At 33.7% G+C, this 18149-nt stretch overlaps 3 protein-coding genes across 3 annotated transcripts in view; 1 reads left to right on the top strand and 2 right to left on the bottom strand.

The window, feature by feature from the left end:
* LOC125503432 overlaps positions 1 to 10439 on the bottom strand; it is a 34142-nt gene extending 23703 nt beyond the window's left edge. The window contains exon 1 of the mRNA XM_048663788.1: positions 10322 to 10439. The gene's annotated coding sequence lies outside the window, so the exon portion shown is untranslated. The remainder of the gene's footprint in view (positions 1 to 10321) is intronic.
* Positions 10440 to 11213: 774 nt separating this feature from the next.
* On the top strand, positions 11214 to 13450 carry LOC125503395 (golgin subfamily A member 6-like protein 22). Its single transcript, XM_048663665.1, has 10 exons — positions 11214 to 11371; positions 11435 to 11631; positions 11680 to 11843; positions 11900 to 12115; positions 12167 to 12287; positions 12345 to 12515; positions 12575 to 12696; positions 12746 to 12989; positions 13054 to 13218; positions 13274 to 13450. Exons 1-10 carry the CDS (start codon positions 11344 to 11346, stop codon positions 13412 to 13414), a joined length of 1569 nt encoding a protein of 522 aa, XP_048519622.1. The 5' UTR covers positions 11214 to 11343; the 3' UTR covers positions 13415 to 13450.
* Positions 13451 to 13488: 38 nt separating this feature from the next.
* Positions 13489 to 18149, bottom strand: part of LOC109544550 (reversion-inducing cysteine-rich protein with Kazal motifs) — a gene marked incomplete in the record, with an annotated part of 35979 nt that continues 31318 nt past the window's right edge. The window contains 6 exon segments of the mRNA XM_048663664.1: positions 13489 to 14315; positions 15436 to 15670; positions 15734 to 15902; positions 15965 to 16116; positions 16180 to 16328; positions 16389 to 16605. Coding sequence (XP_048519621.1) covers positions 14087 to 14315; positions 15436 to 15670; positions 15734 to 15902; positions 15965 to 16116; positions 16180 to 16328; positions 16389 to 16605 — 1151 coding nt within the window.

The raw sequence follows: 18149 nt of genomic DNA on the forward strand, positions 1-18149 counted from the left end.
CACAGAAACGAACTTAAAAGTAAATAACAAGTCAGTGCTTGATTGTACCCTCAAATGGGTTTATTTACAAACATTTCATAATAATATATGACAAATTAAATTTAGATTTTGCAACATCATTATATAATTTTAAATTGTTTTATTATTAGTCCGATACTTTCTACCTTCTACCCCGAACACTTTTAAATCTTTAGGAAAATTGTTGAAAATCTTTATTGCCAAATAATAACTTTTTTAAATTTTAACAATTAACTGATACAGTTTTGTGCAGCTACTGTTTTATATATTTTAGGTATTTGTATATTTATACATACTATATCTTGCTGTGCTTGTCAGAATAATGTAAGATTTTAATGGTGGTAAAGTATAAATTGAAAATGAAATACAAATTGCCTTACTAATGGTATGATTTTCATTTATAAACTTGTTTTTGCTAATGATTTTTATGATTTTATTCTGTACTCCTTATATTAGTTTAATTAGGTACCGCCATACCATAAGATCCGCCCCATGCAAAGATTGCGTAATTAATTACCCTATTAAATTATATGCCTAGTAAACAGTAAGATTTCATTTATTTATAATAAAACTGAACAACAAAATAAAAAATGCTTGCTGTAAAGCACTAGAGCGCTCAAATTAAAAATTTTTTCAACTGTTGATGAGCTTAATAGAATATTAAAAGTTTTCTGCAAGAGGATCAGTATATTTTGAATGAATCCGCTTCTAAGCGGCAGTCTAAATATATCATTAATAAGTTGAAAATATCTGCAGATACCATCTAGGTTTTTCCTCTTAAACTTCGCAAGTTCTAAATTAATAAGCGAAAGATTCGTCGAACTATGTTGAGAAGCTCTGAAAGCTCTAAAATTCTGGGCAACTGATTTTATAATTCATCGGTTCGAAATTTAAACTTGTTGTTTTCAAACTGATAAGCGTTTTGCTTATTTGTTTTTTCTTTTGCTCTCTCTTATTGCTCCAACACTCATTGTTTAATATTTATTTACTGGTCAAATTACTCACTATATCGCCATGAAATACTTTCACGCTTTTCAGCAGCCAGTAAACTTTAAATTATTATTCTATTTTTAGTCATTTTGGGAAGAAATGAAAATACTCTAAGACAGCTAGAAAATTGCCTCAGACATTAACATATTGCGACGATCCATTAGCGATAGCAGATCCGATATTCTCCCTAGCTATGTATAAATTTTCATATAATTACTCAATTTACTTAACCTCTATTTTTGTCGATCAGAGTCATGTTTATCTCAATTTAATTAAAATTGAGCAGCCCAGACGAGAGGGTGTTTAACGAGTAATCAGAGATAATTGGATATGAATATGTATCAGCTTCGTTTCTTTCTGATAATGAAAAAAACAGACTTCTGCTAAACCAAGCGCTAAAGTAACGATTTGTCTGGATTTACTGTGTAAAATTATAAAGAATGGCAATAAGAAGAAATATAAATTTATTCATAACGAAAATATAATTAAAACTGTATAGTTAATGAGTTCATATATACCTATGATTCTACTTGTGATTTTTTTAGAAGGAATGTTTATACTTGCTTGAAGCTAACTGAATGAAATCAAAGTAAAATTTCCAGAGCCAATCATTTTTTTCACTCTTCTGCAATTTACTCTATCTATCGTTGTACGAGAAAATGCAAATATTTTTTCACCGATAAACTTATTAATTGAATTAAATATATCATATGAAGAAACTAAAAAACCAAGCAGATTTTGTTGCTTATTTCACTCCAATATCCGTTCGCATTTTTTGCATTTCTCCAATCGGAAATCAATCACGAAAATTGACTTAAATCATTAAATTCTCTTCGGCCATTTTACGTAATCGATCAAATTGGTAAAAGCAAAAATGAAAATTGTGAGTACTTGGAAATCGCTAAGACAGTCTTCTCGGTTCCTGTTAGTTCTTGCGGTTTCTGGCCAATCAAGCCGATTTCAGTTTTTTAGCCGTGACAGTGATGTGAAGGTACTTACATAATGATACGTGATTTATAAACGGAAAGTAATAAAGTATCTTTTTAATATATTTCGTATAAAGTTGCACAACTCGAGATATTTTTAGATTGATTTCTATATTGGAGGATGGCTGGGAATTTTGCCGATTGAAATCATGTTATTCAGTTTCCAACGAATTTCTTGTAAATTCCATGGATCGTCGAAGAAACTGGAAAACCCTCATATTTTCTAACTGAATTATGTGGATGGCTCAGGTCTTTGCTTAACCTTTCAATTTACCAGTCCGTCTCTAAGATTTAGCTCTAAAGTTTGGGTTACACCTTTTGTTAAGGAAATGCATAATTCATGAATGGAAAACAGAGAAACTTTAATAGCAGACAGTTAGTTGTTGTTTATTCATGGCTGGGTTATCAGTCTGCAGGAGTGGAATAACTAAACAAACTATTTTTTAACATAATTTTAATGTAAATGGTACACTAGCAAAAGCATTATAGGACCATTCTGGGATTAAGAGGATTCTGAAAAATGTTCTAAAAAAAATCACCAATTTAACGCAATGGTAAAGCGAAGGTCTTGTTCTTTCGAATGAATAGATGTCTTTTAAAGAGGAATTATGTTGTAAAATATGAACAGAAAATTCCATTGAAATAATATTTGAGGCAACTTTTATTATAAAAAATAATTAGAGGAAGCTTCAAACTATTAAACATTTTGTTTTATCTTTTTTACTTAATATCATCTTCACATTACTTAACGGCCAAATTTCCATGCATACTAAATTCCGTTATGGTCTTTCTAACGACTTTCCACATTAATGAAGCCTGGAGCATGGCAGATTTCGCTTCAACCTCCATGATTGTCTGAACTTTCGAGTTCATGGATCCCATATTCTCATGAATTAATTTGCAATTGTGCTGTTCGGAGACAGTTTCAATAATGAATATATCAATTGCAGACTGACAAGAAATTGAGATTTCCGTTGAAACGTCGATTGCCAATCAAATTTTACAGTGAAATTCATTGAATTCGAATTTATTTTTTCGTTCGAATTCCACGAATGGAAAACGTTGAGTGGTTTAATTCTGGGGTGAATGATCTAAAAGTATTGAAAAAACGTTATTTATCTTTAACATTTTTCGGAGTTTTGCATATTATTACCTACTAATGATTAGCTAAAAGTTATTTGTTTTCTTTTTAACTTTTGACTATTTAAATCTAAATATGTATTATCTTTTAACTGAGTGTTTCATTCTTTTATATTCATACTAGATACTAGATTCTACATTTTTTCTTCATATATTGTATTCAACTTCAGTATGATTTAAATAGTTTCAATTATCTGTAGATCAAGTAAACAATATCCAAAAATTCGCATTTTTAATTTTTTGCCATTTCAAAGCTACAAATTTTCTAACAGAAAATTTCCGGAAGAAGGCTTGAACAATTACTGCAAAGCAAGTGAAATAACCATGTCTTATTCTTACGGTGAAAAATTGCGAAAGTTTGTGTTTTCTTACTAATAGCGCAATTAAAAATTTTTCATTTTTTTATTTTTATTTTTTGTGTTCTTATTGAATATATTTGAAGCAAAGCCAATCCATGCCCGAAACGTTTGTACAAACACTCTATTTAATTTCGGCAATGACTAAAATTTAGCTGCATGCAAAAACATTTGTAAAACATGCATTTTAATCCATGGAAGCGCAGAAAAAAACAATGAAGAAAAATAGAAAGTTTTATTTACCTTTAAATTCAAATTTATATTTAAAAATTAGCCGAAAAACACCCGAAAATTCACCAGCTTCAAATTAAACTAAATTGCCTAGAAAAGTATATTTTTATTCTCATAAGATTTTTAATCCTGCAATTGCAGTTTTAAAATTTTGTAAATATTTTTTTTTAATTTCTTTTTGTGATGATGATGTTACTGATGCAAATATTATTAAACCGTCGAAGGTAGAGGCTATTTTTGGTTATATTAATATTATATATTATTTGCCCAACGCGTAACTAACATTAGTAGCTAAGTTTTTCATTATGTTTTACACTTTGCTTAAGGGTATAGAAAGTGATTCATTTTTAAGCTTAATTATTTGATAAACTATTCTAAAGCACATCTCAGAAAAATTAAAAGATGACATGATTTTGAGTATAATTTTTCCAAATTAAAAAAAAACCATTAAGGCATCGCAAATAAAAGTACAATAGCATGAAATATTTTCGTTAATTTGCTGGCATAAAAATTGCACACTCGCAGCAATATTAAAGCCTCTAAGGCAACGTTAGGCAAGTTTGCAGAAGGAATTTGCTTCTAATACAATTCTTATCGAAGCCAGCTAAATCAGTAACAGAAATATTAAGGCTTCAACTTGTTTTCTATCGACTAAAATTCATTAAAACACAATAACCGTATTGTATGTACATTTTTGGCCTTTGAGCTGGAAAATATCCAATTTTTATAGATTGGATGTTCCTTTAGTAGAATTAATATGCATGCTAACTACAAAAATTATGTATAATATCTGAGGAGTCTGTAAAAAAAGGATGCGTTAGATCAAACTGAGTCAAAACTAGACAATTTTCTATTTGTTTTATTGTTATAAAAGTGAAACCGCAATTTCACTGCGTAAAACCCACTTTTAAAACACGATCTGTAACATTTGTCGTGATTTTCGATAGACCATTTTGATGTCGCATAAAATTTAGTGCTCTGTTAATTATTAGGCTAAAACATGTTAGAGTGTCTATAATCGACATTAAATTGTTTCCGTTAGGCTTCGAGGAACACGATACTGATGATTTCCATTTTGCGGTATTAATTCGTAATCGAGATAAAGATTTACCGAAAAGCTTGCCAAAGTAATAAGCAATGTTTACAATTTAAATCGTTTCTTGCTCTTAAGACCATTGGATAACACCGCCATTTGAACGGATGCAAAAAAACTACGAAAAGAACTCCCTTTACTTCACGCTTGGTTTATCTGCTGATATGCTATGAAAATTACAATCTACTAGTAAATCGGAATTTTAATCAACATGAAATGAATATTCTACTTTTACTTTTCAGCTATCCATGTGAAGGCAGTAATGTCACCCGTATCCAAAATTAGAAGCAGTAATGAGGATTTATAATCTAATAAGTTTTTTCAGATTTAGTTTAGCTTTCTACACTTTTTTGCAAGCAAAAGCAAAATTTTCCTAACGGAGATTTTGGCCTTATCCAAGAGTACGTTCTCGGTATTTATTTCCAGTTATTTTCATCTGAGGAACTCGTGCATGAACCAACACCCGACAAGCAAATAAAACTAAAATAAGGTAAATATCCCTCGATACGATCCTATGTTAAACATCCAGCCTCTCCTTTCAGATTTGTTTTCATGAAACTTTGATTGCTCGCCCAAGTGGGATAAATGGAACTTTTTTATTGCTCCTACAAAGTCTTTTAGGGTCTCAAAAGATTACTCTACAAGGAAAATCAGTGTTCGGAGAAAAACGCAAAAGGCTGCCGGCCAATCTCTTTGCAGATTTATTTTAATGCAGATTTAATTTTTGAGTAGTTTGAACACAAGTACACTAAACTAATGCAATGTTGATGCGTCAGACAAACATCTTCATCTTCATCATCGGCATCTTCAGAGGCGAGTCAAACTAACAGCGCGAAAAAATCGCTAGTTCAAGCAAAGGCCGCGAGTGTTCTTTAGATGTTACTTTATAGTTTAAACTGGAAAGTAATAGATTGAGATGCGGTTAAAATGTTGTATGAAACACTAAATATGTTTTAAAGGGGCTTTTAATTCCACAAATTTTTAAACAATAAAATCATTTACGCGGTCGTTGATTGTACGTTGCATTGGTTTTTCTATATACAGTATTGACATATTTTCGGTTACATTGACTAATAAATAACTATGCATGAAATTAACGTAAACTCGTGAAAATATTTATTAGCAAATTTGTCTCCATCTGCAAATGTAGACATCGCTTATCATGGTTTTTAATGCAGTGTAAAGCGTATTATTGAATTAAGCAGCGTGATTTTTTCGCCTAATGCAGCATAGACGTGGAAAATTATTCAATTAGAATTTAAGCAGCATTCGGACTGAGTTCTGGTAAAATAAGACGAGTTTTCTACAGATGAATAAATAAAATTGCCAAATAGCGCCGATGCCATTTAGAAATCTAAAAGAATCGTTTTCATGGAATTGTTGGATTGAAATAAAAATCGACCAATGACTATGTGAAATATTCCAAGTAGAAACTCGTTTCTTATCAGAGGCAAATAAATAAAATGCAACGTTCTACTTGACATAAAATGTTTAAATAAATAATATCAACCTCAGGCTGACCACAGTATCGATTTCCATTGCGCCATTCTAAAACCCCAAACTAATCAACACTAATTTATCCGTATCAATATACCAAAAGCAAATAACTCAAATATTCTATTTCTCATAGTTTTTTCTTCATTTTCATTAAAAACACAGCATTTTACAGTTCAAATATTTGTTTATCAAAATTTAATTTTAGATGGTTTTCGCTTAACAACTGTTTAGATTGCCAGTTATAATTATTGATCAACTGTTCATTTAGAAAACTGAAGTTATTTTGAAATATTTTTAAGGGTTTAAACCAGGTATTATCCGGAACACTTGAACAAACATTCATGTTTCAAGTCAAGATTATCCAATAGCAGAATGGATCGGACTGGCGTTTAAAGTGTTCTAAACTTTTCTGAGCTGCTGAGTAATCCGTTTCAAGTGTCGATTTTTCTTCTAAAATAGTGGAGTTTTATTTATTATTATTATTATTTATTAAAACTTGCTTGAAAGCTTCATAGATTTAGACTAATTATTGAAGTATAACTGCTCAGTAATAGTTTATGAGCGTTGGTATATATTTGTCGAAATAACTGGTAAAGTACGGAAAAGTCTCTAAACTCCCCATGTAGCAGTAAAACCTTTTAAAGGCACATTTTACTATTATATCAACACTAAGTTTTAAGTGTATTAGCAAATGGAGTTCCCAAATGTGTTGATAAACAGGAATAATTATATCTGGTTAGCTTTTGGATGTTAGGCTTAATCCAGCTCCCATAGAATATCCAGATTTGCTCTTCCATAATGTGATTAACTGCCGCTAATATTGTCCGTTCCATTTCTCTGTAGCCCTTGGAAACGCATTTGCCAGTTTAATAGCACTCAGACGGTGTTTGTAGAGCGATTAAATTATTTATTTCGTTTAATCCCTTCTGGCATCATAAAAACTGTTATGACGCCATAAACCATTGAGGTATGAATTATGGAATGCAATATTACACCTAATATGACCTTTACACTATTTCAGCGAAAGGGCGTTTTTCTTATGAACAAAGTAATGTCTTGTAGCTCAAATGGAGTGGAAAAAGCCCTTTAAGTGCGAAATTAATAATTTCACTGAAACGAAAGGAGAATGATTTAATTTCCAGACATTCAACGTAAAATGTTTCATGTGAAGCTGCGCATTTTTTTATGTAATATATTAAGGTTAATTGGAAATTGCAAAAAGCAAACTTCAGCAGGGGGCGGAAGCATGTTCAACCAATGTTTTACTATCTGATGTTGAGAAAGAGGCAAAATTTAGCAAACTGTCAAAAATCTGCAGACAGGGAATTTCCGCGCGTGTCTGGCTGATAATTAAGAAAAAGCAGCAAAAAGTATTATTTTGGAAACTTGAAGATTTAATTAAAGCCTTTGAATTGATGACGATAAATCAGCCTTTACGCATTTGCATCGTAATAGAACAAAAGTAAACTTTTCTATTTTTGTGAGTAAAGACATTTCCGATGCAAATTGGGATTTATAGAACTAAGGCCACCTAAATAAATATACGGTATAATTTGAAGGTTTTGCAATATTTTGGTTCATTTTTCTGCTCTGTCCATACAAGAATTTTCCTGATTTTAGCTCATTTTACCTCTTCCTAATGGCGCCTATGGATTTAATAAGTAATGGAAGGGTATTTTGAGAATATTATTTTTATTATTCAATTCAGAATACTTTCGGACTTGACCTTTGAATAAAATTCGATCACAGTGGCAGGTAATTTAATTAGCTAGATGTTATTTCAGAATGTTCGTTCCAGCGATACTCTTTTGGTATTTTTGCAGGATGTAAAAGTGTAGTTTTGTCTGAAATACCATTGGAGAATGGCAAAAATATTTAGTCAGTTTCATGAGCACCAAAAATCACAAAGGATTGTTTGGAATTTGTTAACGAAATATTTTTTCCAGTTAGTCAACTCAAATAATAGTAATTGAAATAAACGAATCCAAACCAAAAAAAGCTTTCAGCACTTCAAATCGCCCACAGACATTTTTATATTAATTGAAATAACCGATTCATGTAAGCTTTAAGCACGCAATGTTTATTTCCAAGTGCATGAAAGCTTGCGTGTTAGTAGCTTCACAATTATTTTCCAGTTTATTCGGTATTTTGTCGTATTCAATCGATTTTAAATCAATCGATATGCGACCTATCCAATATTTGTAAAATAATTAGATTTCAGTCTGCTGCTGTAACAAATTGCATTAATTTTCTCAGTATATATTTTTATTAATCATTCGACAATTTGCCTAAGACAATACTGTCCAAAGGACGAAGGAAGGAATTGGGAGGAAATTGTAAGCTGAAGTATCAGTCCACTTTTAAACAAATTTTGCCGAAAACTTGCTACTTCCGTTTTATTGCCACTCTATTTAAATGTTCGTAAGCCGCAATTCCTTGAGGAAAATAATACATTGTTTATGTTATTAGTCCTAGACTTTACACTTACACTCAAATGAAGTAGATGCATAAAAGTGAAATCAGCAACCAAAATTCATAAATAAATTCAATTAAACCTCGCCATAAAAATCGGGTTTCAACTGTTTACGATTCAGTCCTGTTAAGTAATTCATTAATTGCTGCTTAGTTAAATAGGGATAAAACACTCCTAAATAGGTAATAAGCCGGATAATAATAAACTAAGTTTATAGAAAACCTTAAAAGTTTTCCTCCTTTGTTCATTTGATATTGATTTGGCAAGTTGGGGAGTGAAAAACAGCCCTTATTCCAAAACCGGGAAGATCCGAACAAAAAATTGAATAAGTGGCATGTCCAAAGCGAATTTCAACGCTCCGGGGAGACAGGTAATCTAAAATAAAAAAGACTGTGCCCTTTTCTTATTTTCGTGTTGTCTGAGAAACTTGAAAGCTAAATGCTAACAATTTCCAATTTATCACGGAGTGCCTAATTTAAACCAGCATAGAATTCGCTTCCGTAAATATTCCACTATCACAATTTACCTTATATATACTATCTGCAGTTCACAGAGTCATTTGCCCTAAACTCTTGAATTTCTGATAAGAACTGTGAATTTCTCATCATTTTTGCTAAACCGCTTGTTCAGTTGGAGCCCACGTACAAAGCGACAAACAAACTTGCAGACTTTGTAAGTTACGATCCGCTAAACCGAGAGCACAACAACCATCTCATTAACATTTTGGAGTTGCATTATTCATTGCAGAATTATTAATTCAAATCTGAAGCATAATGCAATTTTTTTGTGTCTAGCAACTCAAATACTCACCCTTAAAACCAGTGAAACAATACATTTAAATCACGAAAATTAGTAAAATGTTAGTCAATGCGCAATATTCGAATAGACACATATCTGTGGTGGTAATGATCAAAAAAAAGTAGGAATTATTAAAATTAAAACCCAATTTTTAATTTTACACTAAACTGAAATATTTGTATTGTCGCATTTTCACTCATATTTCCAGGGTTTGGTTTTTTTTTTTTAGTTTTCCATGCAAAGTACCTAATACAAATGGAACAAAGATGATAATGCCTGAAGACGTTTGCGTTCCTTGAAACGTCTGAGCAAATATGGAAAATATTCTGAATTCCATGGGGAAGAGACGCTTGTACTGAAGAATACTTATAACGCATTTTTATAGACCATTTTTTTTGTATGTGTGAATGTATATAAAAATGCCTTCCAAACACACTAATGACTCTGCATCAAACGATGTTTTAGTTTAAGCAAAGTACCTATGGAAAATGTAAATGAATATTACACAATTCATCTTATTGAAAAAGTATGATCGTTCCACTTTTATGAAGCTAACAGAGCTATTTGAAGTCAAATAGAACCGATATTGCTTAATTAGTTGGCTGCAAACAAGCCACCGCATCTTAATTGCCAGACATCAACCAAATATTTAGCATCTACGCAAATATCACTCTTTGTTTCCCTTCGGAAACTTCACAGTTCAGAGCTAGTTAGAAATCAATTTTTCACAACGACTTACCAATGCTATCTGGAAGATCACACAAGCCTAGAAAAAGTTAAAACGAAGTTTCGCGGTTCAAAAGCCTCGGATCCGAAGAACACAATTTGTCGCCCGGAAAACGTGACACTCTGAGAAACTTTCCCGGCAAACTGAGATTTTCCCAAACAACCACCCACGCGGCGAGAAAACCTTTGGGGTGGGGGCTAGGAAGCAAAATGTCATCCAGGTATTCCAGACAAATGTAATTTTATACTGTATTTTATATGCGTAATTTTATATCGCTGATAAACATGTTAGGAAAACTGTCAATGAAAGTTTAAAAAAACGGATTGACTTACGATATTAAATTGTTAATTCAAAATTAATCAATACATGAAAGAGAAGCTTAACTTCTGCAATTGGCTTTTTTAATGCTTCTCCAGAGTTAGTCCCAAAAACGCTAAACACTCGGAAAAATTAAAGATGAATTTTGTCTGCTGAACTCATTACTTCAATTTTTATACTAATTATTGTTAAGTGCAGCAAAACTAATATGCAACAAAGACGTGGGGATAACGGATCTAGACGAAGTAAACAAAAAGTCGATGAGAACTCAACAAAAAAAAAACATTTACTAGCAGAAGATGGTGCTAAACAGTAGATTAATTAAAGAATACTTTTCAGTTAAGTTTCATTTGTTTTGCTACTTCCGGAACTTGGATTTTTCTGTGCTTTCCAGATCATAATTTTCAGTTTTTAAGACTGAATTGAGAAATATGGCTCAATGGTTTCAACCTAAATAAAATTGCGAAAAATATGTTTTTATAGAGTAAACGAACAATCTATCGGTGGACATTAAAGCCAATTCGGCATGAAGCTGAACTATTTCAGTTGCTACGGACGGCAAACAATCAGCTAAATCGATATGCTTGGTTGTAAGTTTGTTGGCAACGGTAATCAACACAGCGACAGCAGTCGTAAAGTTGTGCTGAAGCCCCTACGGTTCGCAAAAACACTCAAACTCATAAAGATTTTAGTTGACTTCAAGTTTCTCTTCGCGAATGGATTCCAGATGGTTCTTGTTTCCAGGTGAGAGCCAAATTTATATTATTATTAAGTTCGCTCTCCGATAATTTGCTTCTGCTTCTGCAGGTCAAACATTGGAAAACACAAAAATCTCCGACAGACAACATGCGCTTCACATTACGAAAACTGGCTGGGACGGTATAACCAAACACTTGGACCGGAAAAAGATTCTGCAAGAAGCTGCCGATAAAGAAGCCGCCATTAAAAGATATCTGGATGAAGGCTCGAAAAATATGACAAAAGAATGGGAAAACTCCCTGGAGGTAAATTGAGTAGAACTCATTTTTGCGCTGCTTAAAAGTGCTTCTTAGAACGTGCGCAAACGGAAGGAGGAAGAACGTGTGCAACTACTGGAGAAAAAGAAGGAAGAGCGACAGCTGCGGTTTCTAGAGCTGAGGAAAGAGCAGGAGGAAATCCGGGAAAAGTACATGGAAAAAGTGAAGAAGCAAATATTTATGACAACAGGGCACGCCAGGTCCTCCCGCTATCTAAAAAAACATCTGAAAAAATCCTCTCAAGATCGTTTTGCAGAGATTTGACTAGCGCCCTGGTAACATCGGAAATACTGTTCGAAAGACAAAAGCAACAGGAGTTTATGGAGAAATTAAAGCAACATGAAAAAGATGAAAATCAGAAATATCTGGAAATCCAACAGCAAAAAGCGGAGGAAGAAATGGTGGCTGAGGCTGAAAAAGCAAAGAAAAGATTCGAAAAACAAATGGAACACAGTGAAAAACTAAAGCAAAAGTAAGAGCCGGAATGACTCCCCTACGTCAATCTTCCCATTTTACTTTTCAGTATTGAAGAAAAGGCAAAACACGAGAAAGCAATGCGAGTGGAAAGAGCGAAGAAAGAAGCCCTTGATAACATCGAAGCAGTGAAGGAAATGGAAAAACTTGAAAAATTGCAAACTGACGAAGTAAGTATCTTGGTGCTAACCAAAGATTCTCAACTCATTCAGCGTTGCAAACTTTAGAAGATAAGGCGAAAAAAGGAATTGTTCGAGGACAAAAAGAAATACTTGCAAAAAGATCGCGAAATCAAGCAGCAAAAAATTAAAGAAGAAAAAGAACTTGACGAAGTCATAGAAATATACAAGGAAGCAAAACATAGGATCGACTGCATGAAGCAGGAACGTGTTCAAGAGGTTGGTCTGCTTTCGTTTTACACCAATTGTCGTTTAAGACTCAAATAACTTTTTTCCAGATGAGGGATGCTGTTCTGAAAAAACAAGAGAAAATTGCTGCGATGGTAATGGCTGAGCAAATGGATAAATCTGAAGCCGAAGAAAAAATTATCAAAAAAGCCATGGCTGAGAAGGAAGCTGCGTAGGTAGTCGCATAAGTGGCATATCTTGAATGAATTCGATGTTTCTAGAGAACTTGAAAAAATGCAATCGAAAAAAGAGTTTCAAGCCAAAATGAAGCAGGAGAGGTTACAAAACAGAGCGGAAGTCCTGCGGGTTGAAGAAGAAAAAACGAGAAGGCAAGACGAAATTAAAAAGTGGGAATTACTAAACCGCTACAAGGTAGACGAAAATGTAAAAAAGTATGAACAGGCCAAGAAAGAGGAAATGTGGAAGAAAGTAATTAAGTACCGGAAGGAATTATGTGAGCAAATGGTAAAATAACCTTGATAGACATGTAAATTTACGACAACCTTTTTCACTCCATTTCAATATCCAGGAAGATGAAAGATTGGAGCAGCAAAGAGAGAAAGAATTAGACAACGCGTTACAAAAACCGTGCGTTGAAGAGGAAGATTCAAAATTCTTTGAATACGCTGAAGAGGTGTTGCAACTAGCGAAGAAAAAGGGACGCACCACCATTCCCATTGAACGAGTCATTGTTGTAAGTGAAAATTGAAACAAAATTCATTAGACAATAAACCACGGAACTTTTTCAGAAATATATGAAAGAAATGAATATAACAGGGGACAAACATGAACAGCAAACCAATCCATGCAAGTCCACGATTTCTTTGGATATGAAGAAACTGCAAAAATCAAAGAACAAGCCATGCAGATGTTTCCATTCTAAGGCTTAAATGATACTTGCACAAAAATATACAGCTTTGATCTGATTTGCATTTTTTTGCTGTATTAATTTAAAATGCCGGGAATGTAATAAAAATATATTTCGGTAACAATACGACACTCAACATAGAACTACTTCGTTCTTTGAATCTTTAAGATGTTATTGTAAAAAAACTATTTAAATCTTAAAACTAAAGTCATAGTTACAATAGAACCATATTTTAGTGACATTAGAGAGCAAAAGTCTTTGGTTAGAACTGTTTTGTTAAACAATATGAAAATAATACAGTAATCAAAATCGCGAAAGAGTGCGAGTCTGCAGTAGATTTACTTGTGGTAAATTAGGTTCTTAACTATGATCTATTTTGTAATGAACTGAAACAATATGTATTTACTTATCAAAAAAGAAATATACAACATAAATAAATGTACATTTATAAACAAAGTGTAGCGCTATATGTTACAAAACCTTAACTACATGTTTGTATACGTCCTATTTGCCATTAGAAATTAAAATATCACAGGTCAAAGCTTAATAAACTTTATTTCAATTTTTTTGGAAATGATGCCGGAGTCTCAAACTTTTTTTTGTAAAATCCGAATTCATCTTTCGCAATTCCTAGTTATCTGAAGCAGTTTTTCAATTCTGTTCCGAACGTTGTCTTCGGTGATTTGTACGAAAATTATCGCAAAAACCAAATGTATTGAAATGTGGCCGCCAGAATCGTCAACATTAAGTTTGGAATATAAATGTGAGTGCTACTAGTGGCAATATGGGTGTGAACTACCGTAGCTAATGTTAAAGAACTCAGGCTGACTTCACTAACGATCCGGGGACTTTTCATGTTCACCAAACCAGCGATTTTCTCTGCTTCCCTAATGCAGGCCTCCAGTTGCAAAGATGAAGGATAACTGAAAAATAATAAAAAATGGTATGAGCATTTTTTAATGAAAATTTGCGGAAGGATTTAGGAAAAATCTGGAGTGTTTCCAAACTTGTTCTTGATAACATAACAATTTTATGTTTTGGCTTGCGATTGAAGCCACTGAAAGAATCGCCGATTGTTCGCAAATACTCCAGTTTTACTTTCTTCCGCTCCAATTTGTTTCTTTTTCTCTTTTTGGTTTGTGTTGTTTTTAATAATTTGAGCTGCTGGAAAGTTGGACATAATTTTAATTATTTCTACGCTGAAGCTTCTGTTCGTTCATCTTTTGAATAGAATGAAGCTGCAGGTTCTGCAAAGTCTTTCTATTGCGCTACAATCTAAAATGTAATGTTTTCTTTGACTACGAATCGTCAAATTAGGCATTTATACGTAATTTTACTATTATTTCTTGCCAGGAACATAAAAAAGACAGCAATTTCAAATTATTAATTTGATTTATCTCCTAGTGTTTAAATCCATTTTTTTACACAGAACTATAACGTAAAAAATATTATGCGACTAAAATGCATTTTTTGAATTTCATGCATCTGGATTGAGTTTCATTTATCGTCAATAGAAGATTGCAAAGAATGCAATTGGAATTCCAATTAATTAAATTTTAAACAGAGTTTCCGATCGAAAATACGATAAAAACGAATTGAAAAAAAGTCAATCAATTTGCCAAAACCGATTGGAAAATTGGATTTGAATTGTCTAACAAATATTCTGTCCTTAATAAGCAGAGGATTATGTTTTTTTCTAATTTAAGAGAAATACAGCCGATAACTAAAGGTAATTGCATTGCATTTTATTAAATTGGTCTAATTCGGAAAAATGAGTTTAAAATATTTTTTATTAACCCAATGAAAGAGTTGAAAAGACAAAATTAACCTCTTCTAGTATTAGCTTTGATTTTAAAATAATTTACTGAAACATACATTTGGAAAAACCCAAGTGGATTAAAAATACAATAGCTGAAGATGAAACTTTATAATTTCCCATGCATTAAATTCCTCAAAAATAATCACAAGCAGACTGTGCGCCTTACACACGTTAATTTCTCTCACATTAGAAAAAATTATCTTCATATTTTTTTTGGGGCTTACCCTTCATTGGATTGTATGACTACGAAAATATCGGTCTCCACTGTGACATACCCTCTTACAGTGCACTGTGCAATTTGAACTTGCCGCTCTAAGCCTTTCAATAGAGACCTTAAATTTATAGAGTCTGTGCCTCTATTTTGAAGCGCATACAGCGCTCTGTCGATCTGTTTCCTGCTGTACAACAGCCGCAAAGACCCGCCGCATAGCGGACAACATGCACCTGGAGGCGTGATGCCTGCAAGAATAAAATAGGGAATTTAAACACTTTATTTTAATACGATAATTCGGACAATGATACCTAAGCAACTCTCATCGGGTAGTTCGTGGCACTTTACGTTGGAACATTGCCGGGATTTTGTGTTTGTGATCAAGCCGATTGAAGAGCATGGACCATTATAATCGACCGAGATCATGTCAGCGTGTGCTGCACATTCAGAAGTGTACGTTCTTCCATTGATACCACAAACCTGGAATAAACGGCGCTTAGCTGAGTATCTGAGGTCTGAGATTGAAGAAATTGTGAACTTACTTGACCGTTTTCCCTACATCTTTTCAAGCAAGGGCCTCTGTAGGCGAGCTTAGCATTGTGATGAGCCAACAAACAGGCGTTATCGTACTGTTTCTTGTTCGCATCGCAAACTGGGTCTTTTGGTAACGATGAACACTCGGTGGATCCATTTACTAGAAGCACGCAAAAAATAGCAGGTAAACTATTGAAAACTATTGAAAAACTGTGCCACTTACTACATTCAAATTGCTTGCACGGTTTGTGCATCAAAGACAAGCAAGTCTGGAAATAGGGGACACATTTCTGCCCAACAGGACATGTAGTGCTTTTGCAGGGATTCTTGCAAGGGAGCGACTCTATATCAGCATCATTTAATCCTGAGCATCTAGAAAGTCCACAGTTTCCTAATTTACCTGGAATTTATTACTACCTATGGTTGACTTACTTGGCCAAACAGGCGGAAGGATAAGTGATTCCATTCCTGCCACAAACTGGAACATAATGCGGTGGGCAATTGCAAGGCAGAGTTGTGTAGGCGGTGTTTCTGCCTCCCACAGAACTACTTTCACATTGTTTTTTACTGCAAACCTGCTCGCCAGCATAACAGCTACAATAGTTGCAATCCACCTTGAAATTGGATCCGTGAAGTTGCTGAGTGTTGCCTGAAAGTGAAATGTTTCGTTGAAAAACCGACCAAATATTTTTTCAAAAGTGGAGAACAAAACTGGCTAGACACAAGTTCATTGGCGTTATCACAGATTTTTACAGCGCTCTCCTTAGAAAGTAAAATGCAGTAGTTTTTATTTGTTTTAAGCATGTCAAGCAAGTCAACTCATAAACATGTTATAAACAAATCCATGTCGAAATGATTGCCGCTCTTCAAACTGCTGTTCCAATGAAAACAGAAACACGCGTTCGTCCTGGCCGCTCGACTGAAAATATCGCAGCAGTACGTGTAAATATCGAGGATAGCCCAACCACATCAAATCGACATAGAGCTCAGGAAATTGGTATTTCCACAACCACCATGCATCGAATTTTACCAAAAGATCTTTATGTGCTCAAAGTTCAATTGGCTCAAGAGCTGAAGCCGGAAGGCCATGGGCAACGAAGAGCCTTGTTTGCTTGGATTTTGGAACAACGACAATTGGACGGTGATTTTTAAGCGAAAATCATCTTTAGTGACGAGGCCTATTTCATCTTGATGGCTTCGTTAATCCACAAAATTGTCGCATTTGGGGTTCCGAAAATCCGCAAGTGATCGTTCAGAAACAGATGTATCCAAAAAGAGTCACTGTTTGGTGTGCATTGTGGGCTGGAAGAAGCATCGGAGCATTTTTCTTCGAAAATTCAGTTCGTCAAGCATTAACCGTGAGTGGTGTTTATCGTGAAATGTTAACTAACTTTTTGTGCCAAAATTGCAAAATTTGCAAAATATCGATCTCAAGAGCATGTGGTTTTAACATACAGTCAGAGAATTTCCATTTCCTGGTCGAGTTATTTCTCGTTTTAGAGATCGGTATTGGCCGCCCAAATCTTGTGATTTAACGCCTTTGGGCTTTTTTTTTACGTTTTTTAAAAGTCACAAGTTTATGCGAACAAACCAACAACTAATGAAGCTTTAAAAGATGAAATTCAACGCTGTATCTCTGAAATACCGCAAAATTTATGCGCGACAGTCCTCAAAAATTTCATGAAAAGAGCACGTCTGTGCCAACAAAGCCGAGACGGTCATTTGTTCGATGTTTTATTCCATTCATAACCTCATGATGTGTACTACATTTCTCAATAAATATTTCAAACTTATGCCACAAATATATATGTTCTATCTATCTATGTGTATCTGTACTATACAAACTATACAAACTCCACACACCACCATATCTACTACACACCATAAAGAACTTACTAGAAAACAGACAACTACAAGTTCGAATTGACAATACACTCTCCTTTTCTTTTTCCCCTGAACAAGGGCTCCCTCAAGGATCCCCGCTCTCACCCTTTCTCTACAGTATATACTGCCATGAGATATACAATTACAACTTACCAGACAAAAATCAAATCGACAGAACGGCATACATATTACAATACGCTGACGACACGGCCCTTGTTGTACACGACAAAACTACTGAAAAAGCGACTGAAAGACTCCAAACACTAACAAACAACACAATGACATGGTTTTATAAATGGAGACTAACGC

Source organism: Dendroctonus ponderosae, unplaced genomic scaffold (assembly GCF_020466585.1).
Source record: "Dendroctonus ponderosae isolate FM_Combo_2020 unplaced genomic scaffold, Dpon_F_20191213v2 Dpon_F_20191213_2, whole genome shotgun sequence".
Lineage (NCBI taxonomy): Eukaryota > Metazoa > Arthropoda > Insecta > Coleoptera > Curculionidae > Dendroctonus > Dendroctonus ponderosae.

Bases quoted from the DNA above. Each gene is read 5' to 3' on its own strand.
- LOC125503395 (XM_048663665.1), top strand. From the start codon at position 11,344: ATGGATTCCAGATGGTTCTTGTTTCCAG. The intron at 12,516-12,574 runs GTTGGTCTGCTT...ACTTTTTTCCAG, and splicing joins AGCAGGAACGTGTTCAAGAG to ATGAGGGATGCTGTTCTGAA. The intron at 12,697-12,745 runs GTAGGTAGTCGC...CGATGTTTCTAG, and splicing joins ATGGCTGAGAAGGAAGCTGC to AGAACTTGAAAAAATGCAAT.